The sequence below is a fragment of the Quercus suber genome, unplaced genomic scaffold (genome assembly GCF_002906115.3).
Source record: "Quercus suber isolate HL8 unplaced genomic scaffold, Cork oak 2.0 scaffold_260, whole genome shotgun sequence".
Lineage (NCBI taxonomy): Eukaryota > Viridiplantae > Streptophyta > Magnoliopsida > Fagales > Fagaceae > Quercus > Quercus suber.
In genome coordinates this window covers 254,008-272,239 of record NW_027069716.1, presented here as the reverse complement: position 1 = coordinate 272,239, position 18,232 = coordinate 254,008, and the positions used below count along the sequence as shown (strand labels likewise).

Sequence of the window (18,232 nt, the reverse complement as noted above, 5' to 3'; positions counted from 1 at the left end):
TTGGGCTAGTCTCGAATTGTTCAGACCCCCATTGTGGGAGGGTTGGTTTCACAACCCTAGTATTCTCTGAACTGTCACAGCAAGAAGCTGTGAGAGAATACCAATAGATCAGAAGATAATTATACGCTTTCAAAACAACTACTGAACAATGTGATTTTAATTAAAAGTCCACAATATATTTATAAGATCATCCGCAATGTCTCTTATCTGGTAAAGCAAAGACTTGACACCACCTTTTAGCCTGTAAAGAGCTAATAAAAATTGGCACCATGGCATTTGCAGAATGCCTCCCAAAGTTTATAACTTGAATAATAAAATGCATCTTTTATTTGGAAAATCACAAAACTAGTCTCAGCACAGGCTATTGTACACAAGCAAACTTTGAATGAAAACGTACAAGGCAGGAAGCACCAAAGAATAGTATTGATTTATATAACAAGATGTTTCACCACCTCTTTTTCTCTATTCTTTTTCTCCTATTTGCTTTTCCTTGCTTGAGCTTTTCAGCAAGTCCAAGATGACGACCTCTTAAGAGCTGGCTTCATTTGCTTGTCCTCTTCCAGTGAAATCATTCCCAAATGTGACGGATCCTCTAGCATCATCTTTGCCACCAAATATCCTGCAATTGACCATGTCTGGTACTTTCTTGCCTGCTTCCCAATATACCTCCCAGTTTTCCCATCATAATATTCTGGCCAGTTATCCTTCAGCAGACGATTCTCAGCAAGCTCAATCGCTCGTCTTGCAATCTGTGGTCGTCCCGTTTTAATGCAAGCAGCTGTCAGCAGCCACAAAAGCACTGTACTCGAGATAAAGAGGAAAATAAATATTGTCAACAAAAAAAAAAAAAAAGAAAGCTTATGAACATCAGACACAAACTTGAAAAGCATAACTCAAGAATTGTATATGTGCTTCTTGTTTTTACAGTTTTATCCTAAAGTAAAGAGAAAAGGAGAAGCAAGAAACACAAAGAAACATTTATCTCGATTTAGTTTTATTTAATTTTGGAGGTCAATTGTATTTTTTATTAGTCAATGTTTATTTTTATAAGGTATTATTATTTAATTGGGTTATTAGCATTTAGTGTCCGTTTGGCATGGATTATTTTTACTAACTTATTTTACCATTCAGCTTATTTTTACTACTATTCATGAGTCTCACTGTACTATTTGAACTAACTTTTACTTTTATTTACAGTTCTTTTAACAAAAAAATTTTAATTTCAGCAAAATAAGTGAATCCCAAACGGACACTTAATTTCCTAGAGTCAAGGTTACTTTTGAAATTCAATAAGTAGGATTTCCCAAGTCAAATAGAATTAGGGTTTCCCAAGTGAAATAGAATTAGGGTTTCCTAAACCAACTAGAATTAGATTATGTTTGGTTGGGGCTTCGGAGTATGGAAAAGTGAGAGAATAGAAAATGTTAGAAGAATAGAAAAGATTTAGATTTTCACCTTATGACTTATGTGTTTGATTATTTGGTACAAATGATGGAAAAGTGGAAGAATGAAAAAGATAGTTTGTACAAATTTACTACCATGCTCCTAGAACTTTATTTTTTAATACGTTTTATAAGATATTTTTCAATTATTATGTAAGAATGACTATATAATAAAATAAATTTTGATGACATGGAATCTTACTAAGGTAGGACCCTTTTGACCCACCCTTAGGGAGTAAACCATGGATACATGACCCCACCCACCAAAACCATGTATCAAGTAATCCTAGGAAACTCCTAGAGTGAGGATCGAACCCAAAATGTCTGGTTCTACAACTCATTTCAAGCTTCCAATCACTAGGCTGCACCCTAACGGGTAACTCATAGATAGAATGAATTTATCAAGTGTAAAAAATTACATAAAAAAATAACTAAAATTTTGGATAGTTTCTAATATATTTTCACAACATATATAAAAATGGAAAATAATAAAATATAAATAAATAAATAAAATTTAAAAGGAAAGAAATCAATGGGGCATTCCTTTATTTGCCACCATACAACGAGTGTCTATGTGGGAAAAGGTCCACATGCAGACATGGATAATTGCAAATTTTTACACTCCAGCTAAGTGAACGGCAAAGATCCACAAACAATGCCAGCCAAAGAACTTCCCGTGCTCACTTATAAAGAGCTCAATGAACGTCAGTGGCATTGCAACATTACCCAAAAGGGCTAAACCCATGGCCTCCAAGGTACACTCCAGCGCAATTGGTGAAGGGTAGTTGGGTAATTTTAGTTGAAGCCCTCTTTTCTCTCTTGTTTTCTCTCTCATTTGGAAAAATTGTGTTTTGGTAGCCTAGGTGGAAAATACCTGGAACCACTCATTTTCTCCTCAATTTTCCACTCCCAACCAAACAAGAGAAAACTCAGTTTTCTTACCACTTTTCTCTTCTCCCCAACAACTCCCCCCCCCCCCCTTTCCATCCTCAGCTTTCATCCCAACCAAAGACAGTGTTAGAGTTTAATTTTAGTAGTCCAGACAAGAACAATATTGTACTCCTATGGAAACAATTTTAGTAGTCTAGGTACCAACTCCTAGATTTTCTATTCTGCTTAGTGCTGACCCCAGGTATCCCTAGGTGCCGACCCCAGGTGATTTTTGTTGTTTCTGTCCTTTAATTTTTGTGTTGAATCAAGTTTTGGTTTTGTCCTAGGTCAAAAGGATGTGTGCAGCTGTGTATTTGCACGTGCACTTTTGTGTGTTATACACATGAAGAGAATAATGTTCAATAAATCATTACATATCAAAAAAAAAAAAATGTTCAATAAATCATTGATGCCAATATAACTTTGTGTGGATTGGGGATAGGTAGGGGTGAAACAAAAGGCTTGGCCTGCTAAACCCATGTAATTTTGTGCTATTCTTGGTACAAGGCGTTGAGCTTTTTTATGTTTAACTAACAGGAAGAAATAATCTTATATGAGTGAATGACATTGATTGGAAAGAGCAACTCAATTATACATTATATTCAATGAACGGAAACACCCATGGTTTGATAAACTTGCACAAGGACAATTCGAAGTGCGCCTCAAGGCAAGGCACCTTAAAATGCCTTGAAGCTCAAGAAAGAAGCAGTGCTCCCAGGAAGAGTAGATAACAAAAAGATGAATTACAACGATTGCTTCCCTTTGTTCATTGTAGATTTGTAAACCACTAAAACCCTTTTATTACTCCAGCCAGAAATTTCCTGCAGCCTATTATTCTTTGTTTCAGCCCCTTTTCACCCTTTAAATCCCTACTTTCCAAGTAATATTCAAACTATTAACCCTAATCACACTCTCCTACATTTTCCAAGACCTAAGCCCAACACAAGCACTTGTAGGCACATTTTCCCTAATCTGTCTTACATCAAAGATTTAGATCCTATCACATCTCAACTGAATCTTTGATTTTCTTCATATCAAGATGCTTAGAAAGGCCATCTCAGGAAGAAAAAAAAAACAAGAAAGATAATGAGAACAGTAATATATTGCATGGCCCAAACATGAAGTGCAAACAATGAATGCTGTTAAACCCCAGAACCACCAATGGTCCCAATCCACAACACCAAATCCAAACACACACTTAGTTCTATCCTTACCACTTGCCACATCCCCAATTCCCCTCCCCCCCGCCCAAACATCAATCAAGCCAAACCCCACAAAAATCCATACGTAGTTGTTGTGTAACCCCACAGGTCCTCCTTCCTCAACATCCACAAAGATATTTGTCACAGACCATCACAGCCTCATCAACTTTACCATATTCCACAAGCTTCAACACCCTATCACTCTGCACTCATCCAACCTCAACCTCACTCACCAAAACATCTAACCAATGAGCTTCAAGATCAAGTTCTTATATGAGCTGAGCTGCAACATCAAGGTCCAATAGGAGCTGGGCAGAACTATGTTATTGCGAGTTCAGCATCACGAGGTGGTATCTTTGACAGCATCACTGACTAAAGCTATCGCCAGAAATTGACAGAGAGAGACAGAGAGGAAGATGGGGGAAAGAGAAGAAAGAAATAAAAGGAAAAATTGGGAGGCTGATTTTATTTTTTTTTAAGTAATTTCATATTTTTTTTAATAATTATCTCAGTATGAAACTATTTTTCTAATTTCTCTTTAGATTTGAAATCTAAATATAGCAAAACTACGTCCTTTTATAGGATTTAATGGTACAGTTTGGAAGGTGGTCAAAACTCAACATTGAAAACAGAATGAAAGTTAAGGTACATAATTATAGAAATAAAAAAATAGGGACAAAATTGAAAACACTCCAAACTTAGAGGTTTCAAAGTGAGGTCTTCAATAAGAGTCTTAGGAACCAATTAAGATGTCTAGTAGGATAACATGATAGAAATTGGGATTTTATTCTCCCTCTAGCTCAATTTGCATACAACAATTCTGTCAATAGGTCTATAGACGTCAGTCCATTAGAAATCATGTGTAATTATAAAGCCTTTAGATCTTCTCCACGTCCCCACTTGTTTTTGATAATTCGATAGTTAGGGGTAAAGAAATTTAAACCATAGATGTCTCGATTGGAAATACCATAAGGTGTTAACTAATTGAGCTATAAGGCTCTTGGGACATGTGGGGCTTGTTAGAGCCACAAAGTATAGCATTTGTTTGTCATATTCAAGAATTGCATCATGGGATTAGAAAACAAACTCAAGTAATACTTAATGCTCTGTTTGTTTCTATAGAAAACCTCTTATGAAGATAGTTTTCTATGTTTTCCTGTGTTTGGTAGTATCAGGAAAAATAAGTCAAAGCAAAACGATCTTTGGTCAACAAAAAACCCTATTAAAAATATGACATTTTTTTATAGATTGTTTTCTGCTAAAATTTTCTGAAAAACAACTCTATCTCACACCACATAAATAAAGGAAGTTAAGAGACAATATGGAAACTACTGAAAACATCTCTTTTTCATTCTTCTTCATGTCACTCATATAAGGCAATAGTAATAAATATAGCTGTCAGAATATTTTCAGTTAGGGGGGAAGTCGCTTGGCAAGAACCTCCATGCTGCAACTCAAGAGCTAGTTGTTGGTTTTCGTGTAGCACATTCCCATGGGCCACCTCATCATTGATGGCAGGCAGATGGGTTTCACCTACGCTATGGTTCACAAGATTTAACCTTTTTTGTTATAAAATTGGTTGTAGCCTAAGGCTATAACCTTACTCAATAAAATAAACATTACTACATATTTTGGAAATCTAACCGTTGAATTGCATGTTCTTTACGCTCTTTATATATATGTCAAATTTTGTGTCAATTGGATATTCTTTACTTTATAATCTATAAGCTTATATTTTATGTTTAATTTTAAATTACAAAAACTTGCAATTTAAACAATTTATTGATGACATAGCTATTGATCTTTAATTTTCTAGAAATTTTGCAAGTGTGGAGAATATAGGAAGAAGATGTGATCCAATGGTGGATTTGTCAAAATTCATCTCCAATAAAAAGATATTGAGTAAGATTGTAGATTAAGGCAATAACTAATTTTGTGGCTAAACTTTGCACACATGATTGGCATATGACCTGTCAGCCAATTATATTATGTCATATGTTAAGAGAATTATATCTTTAACCATTCTTATATTTTGAATATTAAAAAGATGGAAAAGAAATAAAAGAAAGAGATAGAAGATAGATAAAAAATGTAGGGACAAACAAATCTTGAACAGGGGAAAAGAAAAAAAAAAAAGAAAAGGAAATATAGAAATCAAAGTGGGGAAGATGAGTGAGGGATGTAATAGAGAGGGAGGGATGCAGCAGATTAAAGAAAGAAAGAAAAAAGAGAGTTGAGGAGACGAGATACCCTCCATTAAAGTCTTCAAATGGCATTTTTGCTGCTACTATGTAAAATAGGGAAAAATGGAAACAGGAATTGTAACCTCGCAGTCCACTGTAGTCAGCCTCACGGTGTGCCTGATTGGCGAGTCAGCTGTCTCCACGGCTTTTGCGGGTTGCTTCTCAAGCCTTTGAGTGCCAATCTTCACTTGGGCCGGCTCCGAGGCTCTACCTTAGCTTTTCATTGGTTACAACTAGGGGCCTTTTATCATATCGTGCACACATTTTCAAGAAATCCGCGGGGGGGGGGGGGGGGGGACATAGGCGAGGTGGTCCGGGAATGAAAGCCCGTTACTTCATGCTCTGGAACTCCTTAACTTAGGTTGANGCAATTGTTGAATGCTTTTGGGTAAACTCTCTCTCTCTCTCTCTCTCTCTCTCTCTCCAAGGTAAAAAATATATAATATTCAACATCTCAAGCAAAGCACCATTTGTTCATTGGTAATGTTCCTAGAAGCTGGGGAGAGCAGGATCTAAGGAAGGTTGTCATGGAAATTGGGCCAGGAGTTACTGCTGTGGAATCCCAAATTTAAGCTAGGTGATAATGCCCCAACTGTGAGCTGGGCTAACCATAAAAATGTTGATTCTTTTGCTGCTTCAAGTGCCATGAAGGCGCTGAAGAATACAGAAAAATATGAACTTGATGGTGATCATTCATTTGTTTCTTAATGCATTTTTCTTTTTTCAAACAAAATTAAATTAGTCATTCACATTGCTTGGTTTGATCTGATTTTCAGGCCAAGTTTTGCAGTGTTCTCTTGCAAAACCATAGGCAGATCAAAAGTCTGGAGGATCAAATTCACAAAAGGCAGGACTGCTTCCATGTTATCCACCTCGTGTTGGTTATGGTTTGGTTGGTGGCTCCTATGATGCTCTTGGTGGAGGATATGGTTGGTGGTCCAAGTTATCATATACTTTTTTTTCCTTAAATGCAAAATGAGCATCTGTAGAGATTTTGCTTGGAGAAATTGTTTATATAAACAAGCTTTGAAGATCGAAATCATCACCTCTTTCTTCATCATTTGGACCATCCAAGGGTGATTCTTGTTTCTTGTCCCTTGACTGAGGATAATTATAACATATAGAATCATGTCATGATCATGGCAGTAAGCACCAAAACAATCTTGACTCACTAGTTGCACTGTTTTCAATCAAGAAAATTCTTCTCTAATTGAACTCTTTAACTATGGATCCACTGTAACAACATGTTCAAATTTAGATATCCACCAATGTCATCTACTGCATCTCGGTTTTGAGATTTGGACTAGGAATGACAACGGGTCGGGTTCGGGCTGGGTTTTTGCATACCCGGACCCGACCCGCGGGGCAAGACCCGCAGCCCGGACCCGGCCCGTTTAGTAAACAGATTTTTTTTCCGGGGCCTGGACCTGCCCCCGCGGGCCCCGTTAAGCCTAACTAGAAAGAAAGATTTTTTGAAACAAGCTCCAAAGTCCAAACTCAACATCAAACGATTCAAACCCACGGCTAAACAGACAAATCCCAAAAATCCCTTCTTTTCAAATCTCCACAGCCACACCCAAATAAATTTTTTTTTTTGAAAAAAAATCCCATTTTTCAATCCTCAAAGCAAACCCAGAAATAACCAAACCAGGGGAGGAGATTTCAGATAAAAAAAATAAATAAATATAAAGAACTGAGGCGTGGCTGAAGGTGAAAGTCTTGGCCCTGTTCGAGATCAGAGAGAGAGAGAGCTGAAGGAGTGACTGTGAGGCCAAGGCGTGGCTCAGAGTGAGGTTGAGGAGTGACTGTGAGGCCGAGGCGTGGCTGCGTGCTCTTGTGCGTGGCTGTGTGCTCGTGCGTGGCTGAGTACTGCGTGCTCGTGCCATGCGTGGCTGCGTGAGTGACAGAGAGATTGAGTTTGATGGCGTGCGTGAGTGACAGAGAGAGATTGAGGGCGTGAGTGACAGAGAGAGAGAGATTGAGAGTTAGGGAGAGGCGGCTGGGTCTGGGTTAGTGAATTAGGGAGTTAGGGTTTGCAAGTTACAACCATATATATATAGCAGGGGTATTTTAGTAATTTTCTGGTAACCGGGTCATATCCGGGTCGGGTTTCAGGTCGGGTCCGGACCCTATTCTTTATCGGGCCGGGTAAAATCCGACCTATTAGGGTCGGGCCGGGCCGGGTATCCGCGGGTCGGATCTAAATTGCCATCCCTAATTTGGACAGATCTCAAATAAGTGTTTTCACTGGTAAACAGTCAACTTACAGCTTTGCTTATCTTGACAATGCCTTCAGCTTTCATCATTTCTACTTACTTTTTACTAAAAATCCAAATTGAACAAAACTCACTTTCTTGAATATAGCATTAGGATAAATAAAACAAGTGAATATATACTGAATTGCGTGAATCTTACTAATAAATTATAAATGCTCCAAGTGGTCTTTTTGGGGGCCTAACTTGGAGAGCATCTTGCTCTTCAATGTTCTTCACTCTCCCCATACTCCTATTGCAATATAGCATGAAAAAAAGAAGAAGAACAATGTAAGCGATAACATGCATTAAAAAGTAAATACATTTCACGGTTGAATTTTGAAACTGGTTGAATTTTGAAACTAGACATAAGGTGAATTTTGAAACTAAACATAAAATTTTGAAACTAAATTTGTCATCAAATCATAGGTGAATTTTGAAGCTAAACATAAAATTTGTGTGATGTGGACACAGGATATAAGGAGTCTACTATCAATTGGGCCCAAAGACCTAAGCCCAATCTCTTAGTTAGGAATTTTCTTTTCCTATATGGATCAGGAGTTAAAGTTCTTTTCTTGTAAGCAATGTTTTGGAACTCTATTAAGAAGCCCTGGGTTCAATTTTATAAGACAAAGTTTAATTGATAATAAAGTTTTCACTAGTGTTATTTCAATTGTTTGGTGCCAACCCCAACCAACCCTAGGTGTTGACTCCTAGAATTTTCTTTCACTTGATTTTGAATCCAAGCAAGCCAAGGTGCTAAATCCTAGGTCCCATCCTTTATTTTCTTATTCTTTAATTTATTGTTGCAAATTTTGTTGTTTGTCTTTCATCACTGTGTACTTTATAAAAGAACATTAGGTACTCATGTTCATAGTGGAGGAAAAAAAGTCCAACTGGTTTCAAGATACAAAGAGGAAAAGTGATAAGGAGCTCAAAAAATAGCGTCCCAAAAGATTATTAGGATTTTTTTTTCTTTAAGTTTTTTATTCACATAAAAAAGAGCAAAGATGAAACACCATCAAATACACGGGTTGTGAACTGAAGGTGCATCTAAATCCAGCAAACTAGAGACAGAATGACCACTTGTGGGAGCCATCCAATCATACAAAGTATGTAGAAAAATCAACTTCACAGCCAACATTAATCATTCAAGGACTTCAAATGTCCAGTTATTTTGTTCCTTCCAAATAATCCACATGACATAGAGGGATTGCATTCCAAATATCACCATTTTTCTGCCTAGAAAACTGCCCCTTCCAATATGCCAACAAATCTACACCCTCTTTGGCATACGCCAATGCACCCCAAAGAGGCATAAAATGAAAGACTACGGATCACTATCCATAGAACAATTTAACAATAAGTAATCATAGACTCCCCAGCTTGCTTACCCATACAACAACAATCCACTATGATAACATAAGCATGCTTGGCACAAGAACCAGGTTATGGATGAATTCCTTTTATACCAAAAAAAAAATAAAAATGGAGATAATAAGGGAAAAAATTAAAATAATACTTCTTTAATTAGAAGAGTAACTAAGGAAATGCAGTGAAGTCAATCAAGAAGAGTTTCTGAATAAAACCATATTCTCAAAAATTTGACAACCGTTAATTTTACTCCCCACAAACTTGTTTCGAATCTAATTGTAGCTATAAACTAGTTGATGTTCACTACAATGCACTTGTTTTAGCCAAAGCATCAAACTATGCAAAACCTGCTAAATCATCAAAATCTATGCTATTCAACACCCCTAGGCCTTGGCTTAGTGGTAGCTTTTTCATCAAGTAGAGGAAAATGCATTGAAATGATTTTTCAACTTTAAAAAATTTAAAATTTAAAACTTGAAAAAAAAAAAAAACGTAATAAAATGAGATTTAACAGCTGAATGTGTAGATTTAAAATAATATAAAAAATTAAATTAAAAAAAAATAAAAAAAAAAAAAAAAAAAAAACCTTAATAAAATGAGATTTAACAGCTGATAGTGTAGTTTTAAAATAATATAAAAAAATTAAATTAAAAAAAAAAAAAAGGCATCAACAATTATCTGAATAAGCAGGGGCCAAGGAATGAGAAAGTTGAGCAAGGAATCAAACAGAGGGGGCATCACTAACAAATTCATCCCATTTTTGTTTGATCTTCTTGAATTGGCTTAGAGAATGACTCCCATGTACTCCCTCTTTCAATAATGTAAGTTTGAGTTGCCAAATGCACTTACTTGAAAGAAAAGAATTGATGCAGAACAGAGGGCTTTGATATTAAAATTGATAAAAGATAGAAGAATTCTCAAGGGGAATGTCTATTGGGAATTTTTTTTAACACGAAAAAACAACAAAAATTATAGAACATAGGAGTCACATCTAGGTTACTTGGAGTTCACACCAAGCAATGAAAAAAGAAAGATAGAACCTAGGAGTCACCACCTAGGATTGCTTGGAGTCAACACCAAGCACTAAAGAAAATTTTCAACCAAAACAAAAATGATAAGAGCCAAAGTAATATATTGTAGAGAATAATTCTGGAAAGAGAGAATTAAGAACAGTTGTGTGACTTACTTTTACAAGGGATATGGAATGAAAAGTCAGCATCCTCATTGAACAGTTATAAAAGGAAATCTTAATTTAGATGAGGGGTTGACCCATAAAGAACATGAAAAGGACTATGAAACGATCAATAAAAGCATTTGCATTCATTCTATTTGGGGATACTAAATTGGAAACATCCTCAACAGACTAAAGAAAACAAATAAATAAATATATGCATCTTCATGTAAATCCTTTCCATATCCTACTAAAGCACATCAAAAAGAGGGAAGTGCACAGGGAACAAGAGAAACTGGGTTATCCATCCTTACAAGTCAGTGAGCATTACAAAACAATAAAATTTGTCACATATGTTATGATTAAGAATTTCCTCTCCTTCTCGAGGCTTTTACAAATAAATAATAATCCTGTTGCTACACTTAGAATGAAGCATTGTAACAATGCAAACGTCTTAAGAGTTTTATTCTTCTTCTTTTTTTACATGTATGCGATTATCTTTTAATGCTTAATAGATCATTCTAGAACTCAAAGTCTCTGTTGCAATATGCTCAAACACTGCTAAAACCAATCCAAGTAAATAAATATTCAGTGAAAATAATGTTCATTGTCTCTAACAACATATATATCTATGAAAACAAGGATTTATTTAGTCATAAGAAAAGAAATTATTCCAGGAAGCCATTAAACTTAGACCTGAATTCCACACCAAAGAACAACATGGCTAAAAGAAAACATTGTACTGAGCAAGCTAATTCTTCATTGGTTCAATTGCTCTTCTTTTGAAACTAAAATTGGCCGGTCAACATCAACCAAGACCACTTAATGAGGTGACCTTGCTTTCCCATAGAAACTTCATATATTTCATAATAAGAACCAAACAGATTGGTAAAGGAGCAGCTAAGCATTATCCAAGCACCATTGACAAAAATTATTTATAAAAATAAAAAAGTATATATGAGTAAAATCATTTTAGAGGCAGCTTACCATTCTTCGATCAATCATAGAGCATCCATCTGCACAAAGCAGAGTTGGGAATGTATCAAACCCCTCCGACAGACATAAAGTTAAAATAAGCTTCATCCCCTTTTGACAATCTGATGTTTCTGCAAGAGTTAAATCCCCTGTGGACTTTGTATAAGCTCTCAGCAGAATTATCCACCAAAATCCAGAGTCAACGGGAGCAACTCTCCCAATGGCACTCTCACCAAAATCTGCAATAAGTGTATCTGTTTTTCGAGTAGGGTCATGAAGAACTTTGAAGCTGGCTGGCATTGCACCTTCCCCAAGTTTAAATCTGTCTATTCTTTTTTCCCACCCTTGAAGGTGCAAAGTCTTCAAGAGAAAATTCTTGACTATGTCAGGCTCACCATTCATCAGGAAAGCCAGAGCGCTAGGAACAAAATCTCGTACAAAAACCTAAAGCAAAACACACATCAAATTAGATTTATAAAACATACACGAAGTGAGTGAGAAAGGATCCACTACAGATACCAGTTGGGTCGTCCCTTACCAGCGAGGCACTATATCAGACCCCGGATGCAGTGAAAGAGAATGACTTTGGATAGAAAATATGTAGTCTACCTATACTAATCTATTGAGGATCCATAGCAACTCCAAAAATTTGGGAGCAAGACCCGGTTGTTGTTGTTGTAGTTGTTATTGTTGTATACTAAGTTCATAACAATTAATACCCCAGGTTCACATAGCTTTTCATCATGTTAAAACATATAACAAGGTACATGAATTGGATCATAGTAGATTACACAGTGAGCTGATCACACAATATCAAAAGGGGTATATATACCTGATCGTAGTTTAGAACTTCCTCAGAGGCATGGTCAACGGCAGCAATAGTCCCGACCGGCTGACCCCGAAAATACACCAAAGAGCGGCGAAGAGCCTCCCAAGCGTCAGCAACCATTGGATGAGGCTCGAATGAGTTCCGAGCCGAAGAAGCCGGGGTTTCAAACCCGGACCTTCCTCCGGGGGAGAACGTGCTCTCAAAGTTATCTAATCCTCCTCTGGCTAGACCGACCGACAACTCACTCAACGACCTCTCGTCGAACGATCTCTGCCTCTCGATGTTCAGCCTCGGCTTATCGAGAAGACGAGAGAGATCGTAGTCGTCCATTTCCGAGATGGAGCAATGCGAGCTCACGTTTCTAAGTCCCACACCTACTCCTATCTCTTTGCTCCCATCCATATCTCTCTCTCTCCCTCAAAATCGAACTCTGCAACAAGTCTCACACACACAGTTTCAAACAAAAACCACATTATTACAGAACTTTAATTACCTAATCTATTGCAAAAATTAGAAAAAAAAAAAAAAAAAGGATCAATTTTCAAAATCTACAATGGCAGATCAAGATCAACAACGAAGCAATTAGATGATAAAGAGTGGGAAAAAAAACGAACTATAATTTGCGAGTAAATTGAGCAATCTGTACCTGAACAACCAGATCTGAAAAGAGGCAAAAGATCCAAATAAGGAGAGAGAGGGAGAGAGAGGGGGGGTAAGAGTATAGTATAGAAGGCGAAGAGCGAAGCTCAAATAGGAAGGATGAGGAGGAGAATAAACGGGTTCGTTTTATCGCCGGCGAATTCGCCGGCACTCTGTGGTGGTCGGAGGAGAAGGAGGAAAAAAATTTAAAAAAAAAAAAAAGAATGAAAGAGCGAGGAAGACGAGGAGAAAAAATGAGCATGTCCTCCGCAGCTGATATTTATAGGTGAGAGAAACAGTGTCTCAAATGCAAACGGATATTCATTTTTCCAAATTAATTACAAAACCGAAAAAATAGGGGGTAAGTGACCTTCCCCTAATAGAATTTTTTTTTTTTTTTAATTAATCTATCAAATCCGAAAAGTCCAATTGTCGAAACTCTTAACTAAATCTACGTGGGGAGAGAGAGAGAGAGAGATAGGAATAGCCGGTAAGACCGCACGAGGAAAATTTGGTTTGCCCGGAGCTGTCTCACGTGGACTCAAAATCGATTTTGTTTCTGACGCCCTCTGACTTTTCATTTTTTTTGGGATTTTTCCCACTCTACCTATTTTTCTTTTGTTTTTGTTTCAGTTTCTTTTTTTTTTTTTCTTTTTTTTTTCAAATAAAACAATAAAATCCACAGCCCTCCATGCAGCGATCAGCGATGGCAAACTTGGACCACCACTTTACTCCACTACTTACACTAACTCTGCTACCCATAATTTATCAAGCGAAATTATGGTAAAGTTGTAGGTTATGTAAAGTTGTAAATTTATGTCTGTCCATAATTCACCCATAGGAAGTTGTGGATTTTGTTATTGTTCTTTTTTTTTAATTAATTATCACCGCACATTTTTGACATGATGACATCTCTAAGAGATAGGAGTCGAATTCAAGTTAGAAAAAAATTTTATACATATACACTAAAATTATGTTAAAATAGAATTTCAATGTCAAATAAAAAGTTTTTTTTTTTTTTTTGGAGAATCCGGCTTGTTAGGACGTTTATTGAACAATATTGGCTAAATCAGCCTAAAATAAAACGTAAGAAAGTGGAGGAACAAACTCCATCTACACTACATAATCTAAAACATGAATCGTATGCTTAGCTAATACATAAGCTACCTTATTACCTTCTCTCTTTGTATGAGAGTAAAGTAATGTACGAAAACTAGCTGAAGAAACTTTAATATCCTCCACCAACAACCCAAATGGAGATAAAGATTGTTCACCCCTTTTTAAAGCTAGATGGACAAGGCTAGAGTCTCCTTCCAAAATAGCATCATTAATTCCATACCTTCTCTCTTTGTATGAGAGTAAAGTAATGTACGAAAACTAGCTGAAGAAACTTTAATATCCTCCACCAACAACCCAAATGGAGATAAAGATTGTTCACCCCTTTTTAAAGCTAGATGGACAAGGCTAGAGTCTCCTTCCAAAATAGCATCATTAATTCCAATTTCCCTTGCAAACTCCAACGCTCTGTTAGCAGCAATAGCCTCCATGTCTGCTGCCTGATAAGCACAAGGGATCAGCTGTGTCAAATAAAAAGTTAATAGATATGTTTAGAGCATTGATTTAAAAAATACTTTTAGAAATTTTTTGTATTTAAACTTTCTTAAAATATCACTTGTTAGCCGTACCCTTTCTTTTTTGGCTGGTGAACTTGTTTTTGTTTTATCCGTTTTATGTTTGTGAAGTAATAATGGTGTCATAATTTACAAAGTTGTTTTCCCGTTTTTAATGTAATAGTAAAGTGATGCCCTGACTTTTTTTTTTTTTTTTGATAATCTGACTAATTAATATTATTAATTGCTGACAAAAAAAATTAATATTATTAATTATGGTTAGGTAGGAGTAGTCCGAAGATTATTTTAATTGATTGACAGCTGTGTTTCCTGTCCAAAATGTCTGCCTAATTGCACTTTTGCCTCACAAGCGGTTGGGTGGTCCTGTGTGTTAGTTAGCTGGGAATTTTGCCGAAACCCTAAACTAAGGTCTCTTATTCTACCTGTCCTTTCTCTCATTGTTTTTTCTCCATCCTCATAGACCCACGTGCCAATTGAGGAAAATACTAAAATTACTACTAATTTTATTATGGAAAAAAAATTAACAAATGTGTATTAATTTAATAAATATTTTTAGAAACATTTTATGTAAAAAAAAAAAAAATTGACATTTTGGATATTTTTTTTCTATAATAGTGGTATTAAAACTTACTCTGAAAGTTGTCAATTAACAAATATTATAAAAACAACCCGTTAATGGTATCTTTTTACTGTAAATATTAAACAGACAAAAAAAATTTTTTGATATGAATGATAGAAAAATAGACAAGATTATTAGTACTATGGGATAAAGCTTCTTCTTCTCGCGTATAGTAACGGTTGAGGATAAAACTTCTTCTTCTTCTTTCATAGTAATGGTCTCATTAATTCATGGTTGGCCCATATTTTAGGCAAGTTAAGCAGTCACATAAGACACCCAAATTTTAATCTATGTATCAAGAGTTAGCCAATAGATAAAAAGTATTTTTTTTTTCTTAAAAAAAACTCACAAAAATAATGTAAATTAATACTGGGTTAATACAAAATAAATTACATAAACTTATAAATTGATGTATCATCAAACATAAAAAGACAAATTAAACATTCATTTATTAGGTGGATGAAACCCTGCAAATCACATTATGTACCACATCAGTTAATATGTTTTATATATGTAATAAAATTTGTATACGCTTTAGCATTTTTCAAAAATATATTCTTTAAATGTGCTAGATGCTTCATTTACTCTGTGTGGGAGTTTCAAAGTGTGGAACTCGTGATCTCCATACAAAAGCTGAAAAAATATCTTTCTTTCTGTCTCTCTCTCAACAAAGAAAAACTAAAACCAAAAGACCAACAAATCTCAACCTCAAGTCTTGTTTTTTGTACTCATTGCTAAAAATTTTGCCACTCTTCATTTTAAAACATTAAAAAGTGATATCTTTAAGCTTCTTTGTAGGAATGATAAATTAATACTGGGTTAATACAAAATAAATTACATAAACTTATAAATTGATGTATCATCAAACATAAAAAGACAAATTAAACATTCATTTATTAGGTGGATGAAACCCTGCAAATCACATTATGTACCACATCAGTTAATATATTTTATATATGTAATAAAATTTGTATACGCTTTAGCATTTTTCAAAAATATATTCTTTAAATGTGCTAGATGCTTCATTTACTCTGTGTGGGAGTTTCAAAGTGTGGAACTCGTGATCTCCATACAAAAGCTGAAAAAATATCTTTCTTTCTGTCTCTCTCTCAACAAAGAAAAACTAAAACCAAAAGACCAACAAATCTCAACCTCAAGTCTTGTTTTTTGTACTCATTGCTAAAAATTTTGCCACTCTTCATTTTAAAACATTAAAAAGTGATATCTTTAAGCTTCTTTGTAGGAATGCTTGGAACTTTCTTCTATGACCAAGCATTTCCTTCAGGTTTGGCTTTAAAATCTATATTTCAGATTTGTGTAAAACTTCTCTCACTTCGTTTGGTTTTGTACCTGTAGACAAGCTTTAGTTTGTGTTATTCTTTGTTTTATCTTTGTTGGTAGAGTCTAGAAGACACATAAGTCAGAATACATTGTTTTATCTATGTAATATAAAGTGACCACTTTTACATGGTACAAACTATGTTTCACACTATATAATAGCTTTACAAGGTTCACGTTCACACATTCTTTATCATTGCATTCACTATTTCTCTCTCCGAAAGCACTTTGTGAGTGTGGGTTTGGTAATGGAATTGGTGTGGGTATGTGGCTGGATTTGGCTATGTTTCGTATGGGTTTGTTTTGGGTTGTAGAGAATGCAGTGGTTGTTGGTTGGTTGGGGGTGGTCATCGCCACTAGTGGTTGTGGGTTTGGTATGGGTTTATTTTTGGTTGTGTTTTTGGTTGTGGCCGTGATTGTTGGTTGGTTGTGGTGAATTTGAGGTCTAAGAGAGAGAAGGGGAACAAGAGAGAAGAGTAATAAATAGTGTTACACAATATGTTTTTGTTTAGGGACTAAGTTAGTCAGTTTTAAAATGTATTGAATCTGTTTGACATTAGTCCAAACTTGAGAATAGTTACCATATTTTACCCTAAAAATTTTAGAGTAATACGGTAGTCCACATCCACACCCCTTTCTTTGAATTTTTTTTAAAAAAATTTAAATTAAATTTCAACTTCTTAATATAGTGCTCCACATTCATTGTTTTATAAAGTAATATATTAGTTGTTAACAAAAATTAAGTTTTGTGAAAATGAAAATGTCAAATAAATTTATATTCAAAAGGTTAGATACTTTATAAAATTGGAAAATTAAACTTTACCATCCTAAACTATACCTCATATTAAACTTTGCACCCTAAACTTTTCGAATGCACGTTTTGCACCTTAAATTACAGCTCATATTACACTTTGCACCTTGCCGTCAAGTTTGCTGTTAACTTGAATGAAAATTTAAAGTTTAGGGTACAAAATGTAATAAAGAATGTAGTTTAGGAAGGTAAAATGTAATTTATCTTTTTATTTTTAAAGCATTAAGAAAATGGGCAATTAAGTCTTTTCACGTGGTGTCATATTTTTTTCATCTAAGTTAACAGCAAACTTAACATCGGGGTGCAAAATATAACAAGAGTCATAGTTTAGGTTGCAAAAAAGTACATTCGAAAAGTTTAAGATGCAAAGTGTAACATGAAATATAGTTTAAGGTTGTAAAGAATGATTTCCCCTTAAAAGAAAATGCATGTTGCTTAGAGAATTTTACTAATAATACAACACTTGCCGTTGCTACTTTGTACAAAGAAGTTTTCCAAATTTAAAAATTGATATTATCATATACAAGATCGATTATATCACAAGAAAGATTATGAGGATTAGTCATATTTTTAATTGAAAATGATATGTTATCAGAACTTTAAAACAAAATTTAATTAGTAAACATGCATCTAGAAAATAGATTTTTAGTAAAAATATTATTTAATTGAAATTGGAGAGTTTCAACATATGGCGTCCACTTCTGATGATAGCTCTTTATCATTAGACCAAGACATCAATCGGTTTTTGCTTTTTAGTATAGACAAGGTTTGAACCT

The 18,232-nt window shown here is 35.2% G+C and overlaps 1 protein-coding gene across 1 annotated transcript; it reads right to left on the bottom strand.

Annotated features, from left to right (window-relative positions):
• Nucleotides 1-304: 304 nt before the first annotated feature.
• LOC111988281 (alkaline/neutral invertase CINV2) lies at nucleotides 305-13,321 on the bottom strand. The gene is made up of 5 exons (XM_065781220.1): nucleotides 13,065-13,321; nucleotides 12,422-12,848; nucleotides 11,602-12,033; nucleotides 6,864-6,918; nucleotides 305-799 (listed from the first exon to the last, which is right to left on the bottom strand). The coding sequence occupies exons 2-5, from the start codon at nucleotides 12,818-12,820 to the stop codon at nucleotides 504-506; spliced, it is 1,182 nt and encodes a 393-aa protein (XP_065637292.1). The 5' UTR covers nucleotides 12,821-12,848; nucleotides 13,065-13,321; the 3' UTR covers nucleotides 305-503.
• Between the last annotated feature and the right edge of the window lie 4,911 nt (nucleotides 13,322-18,232).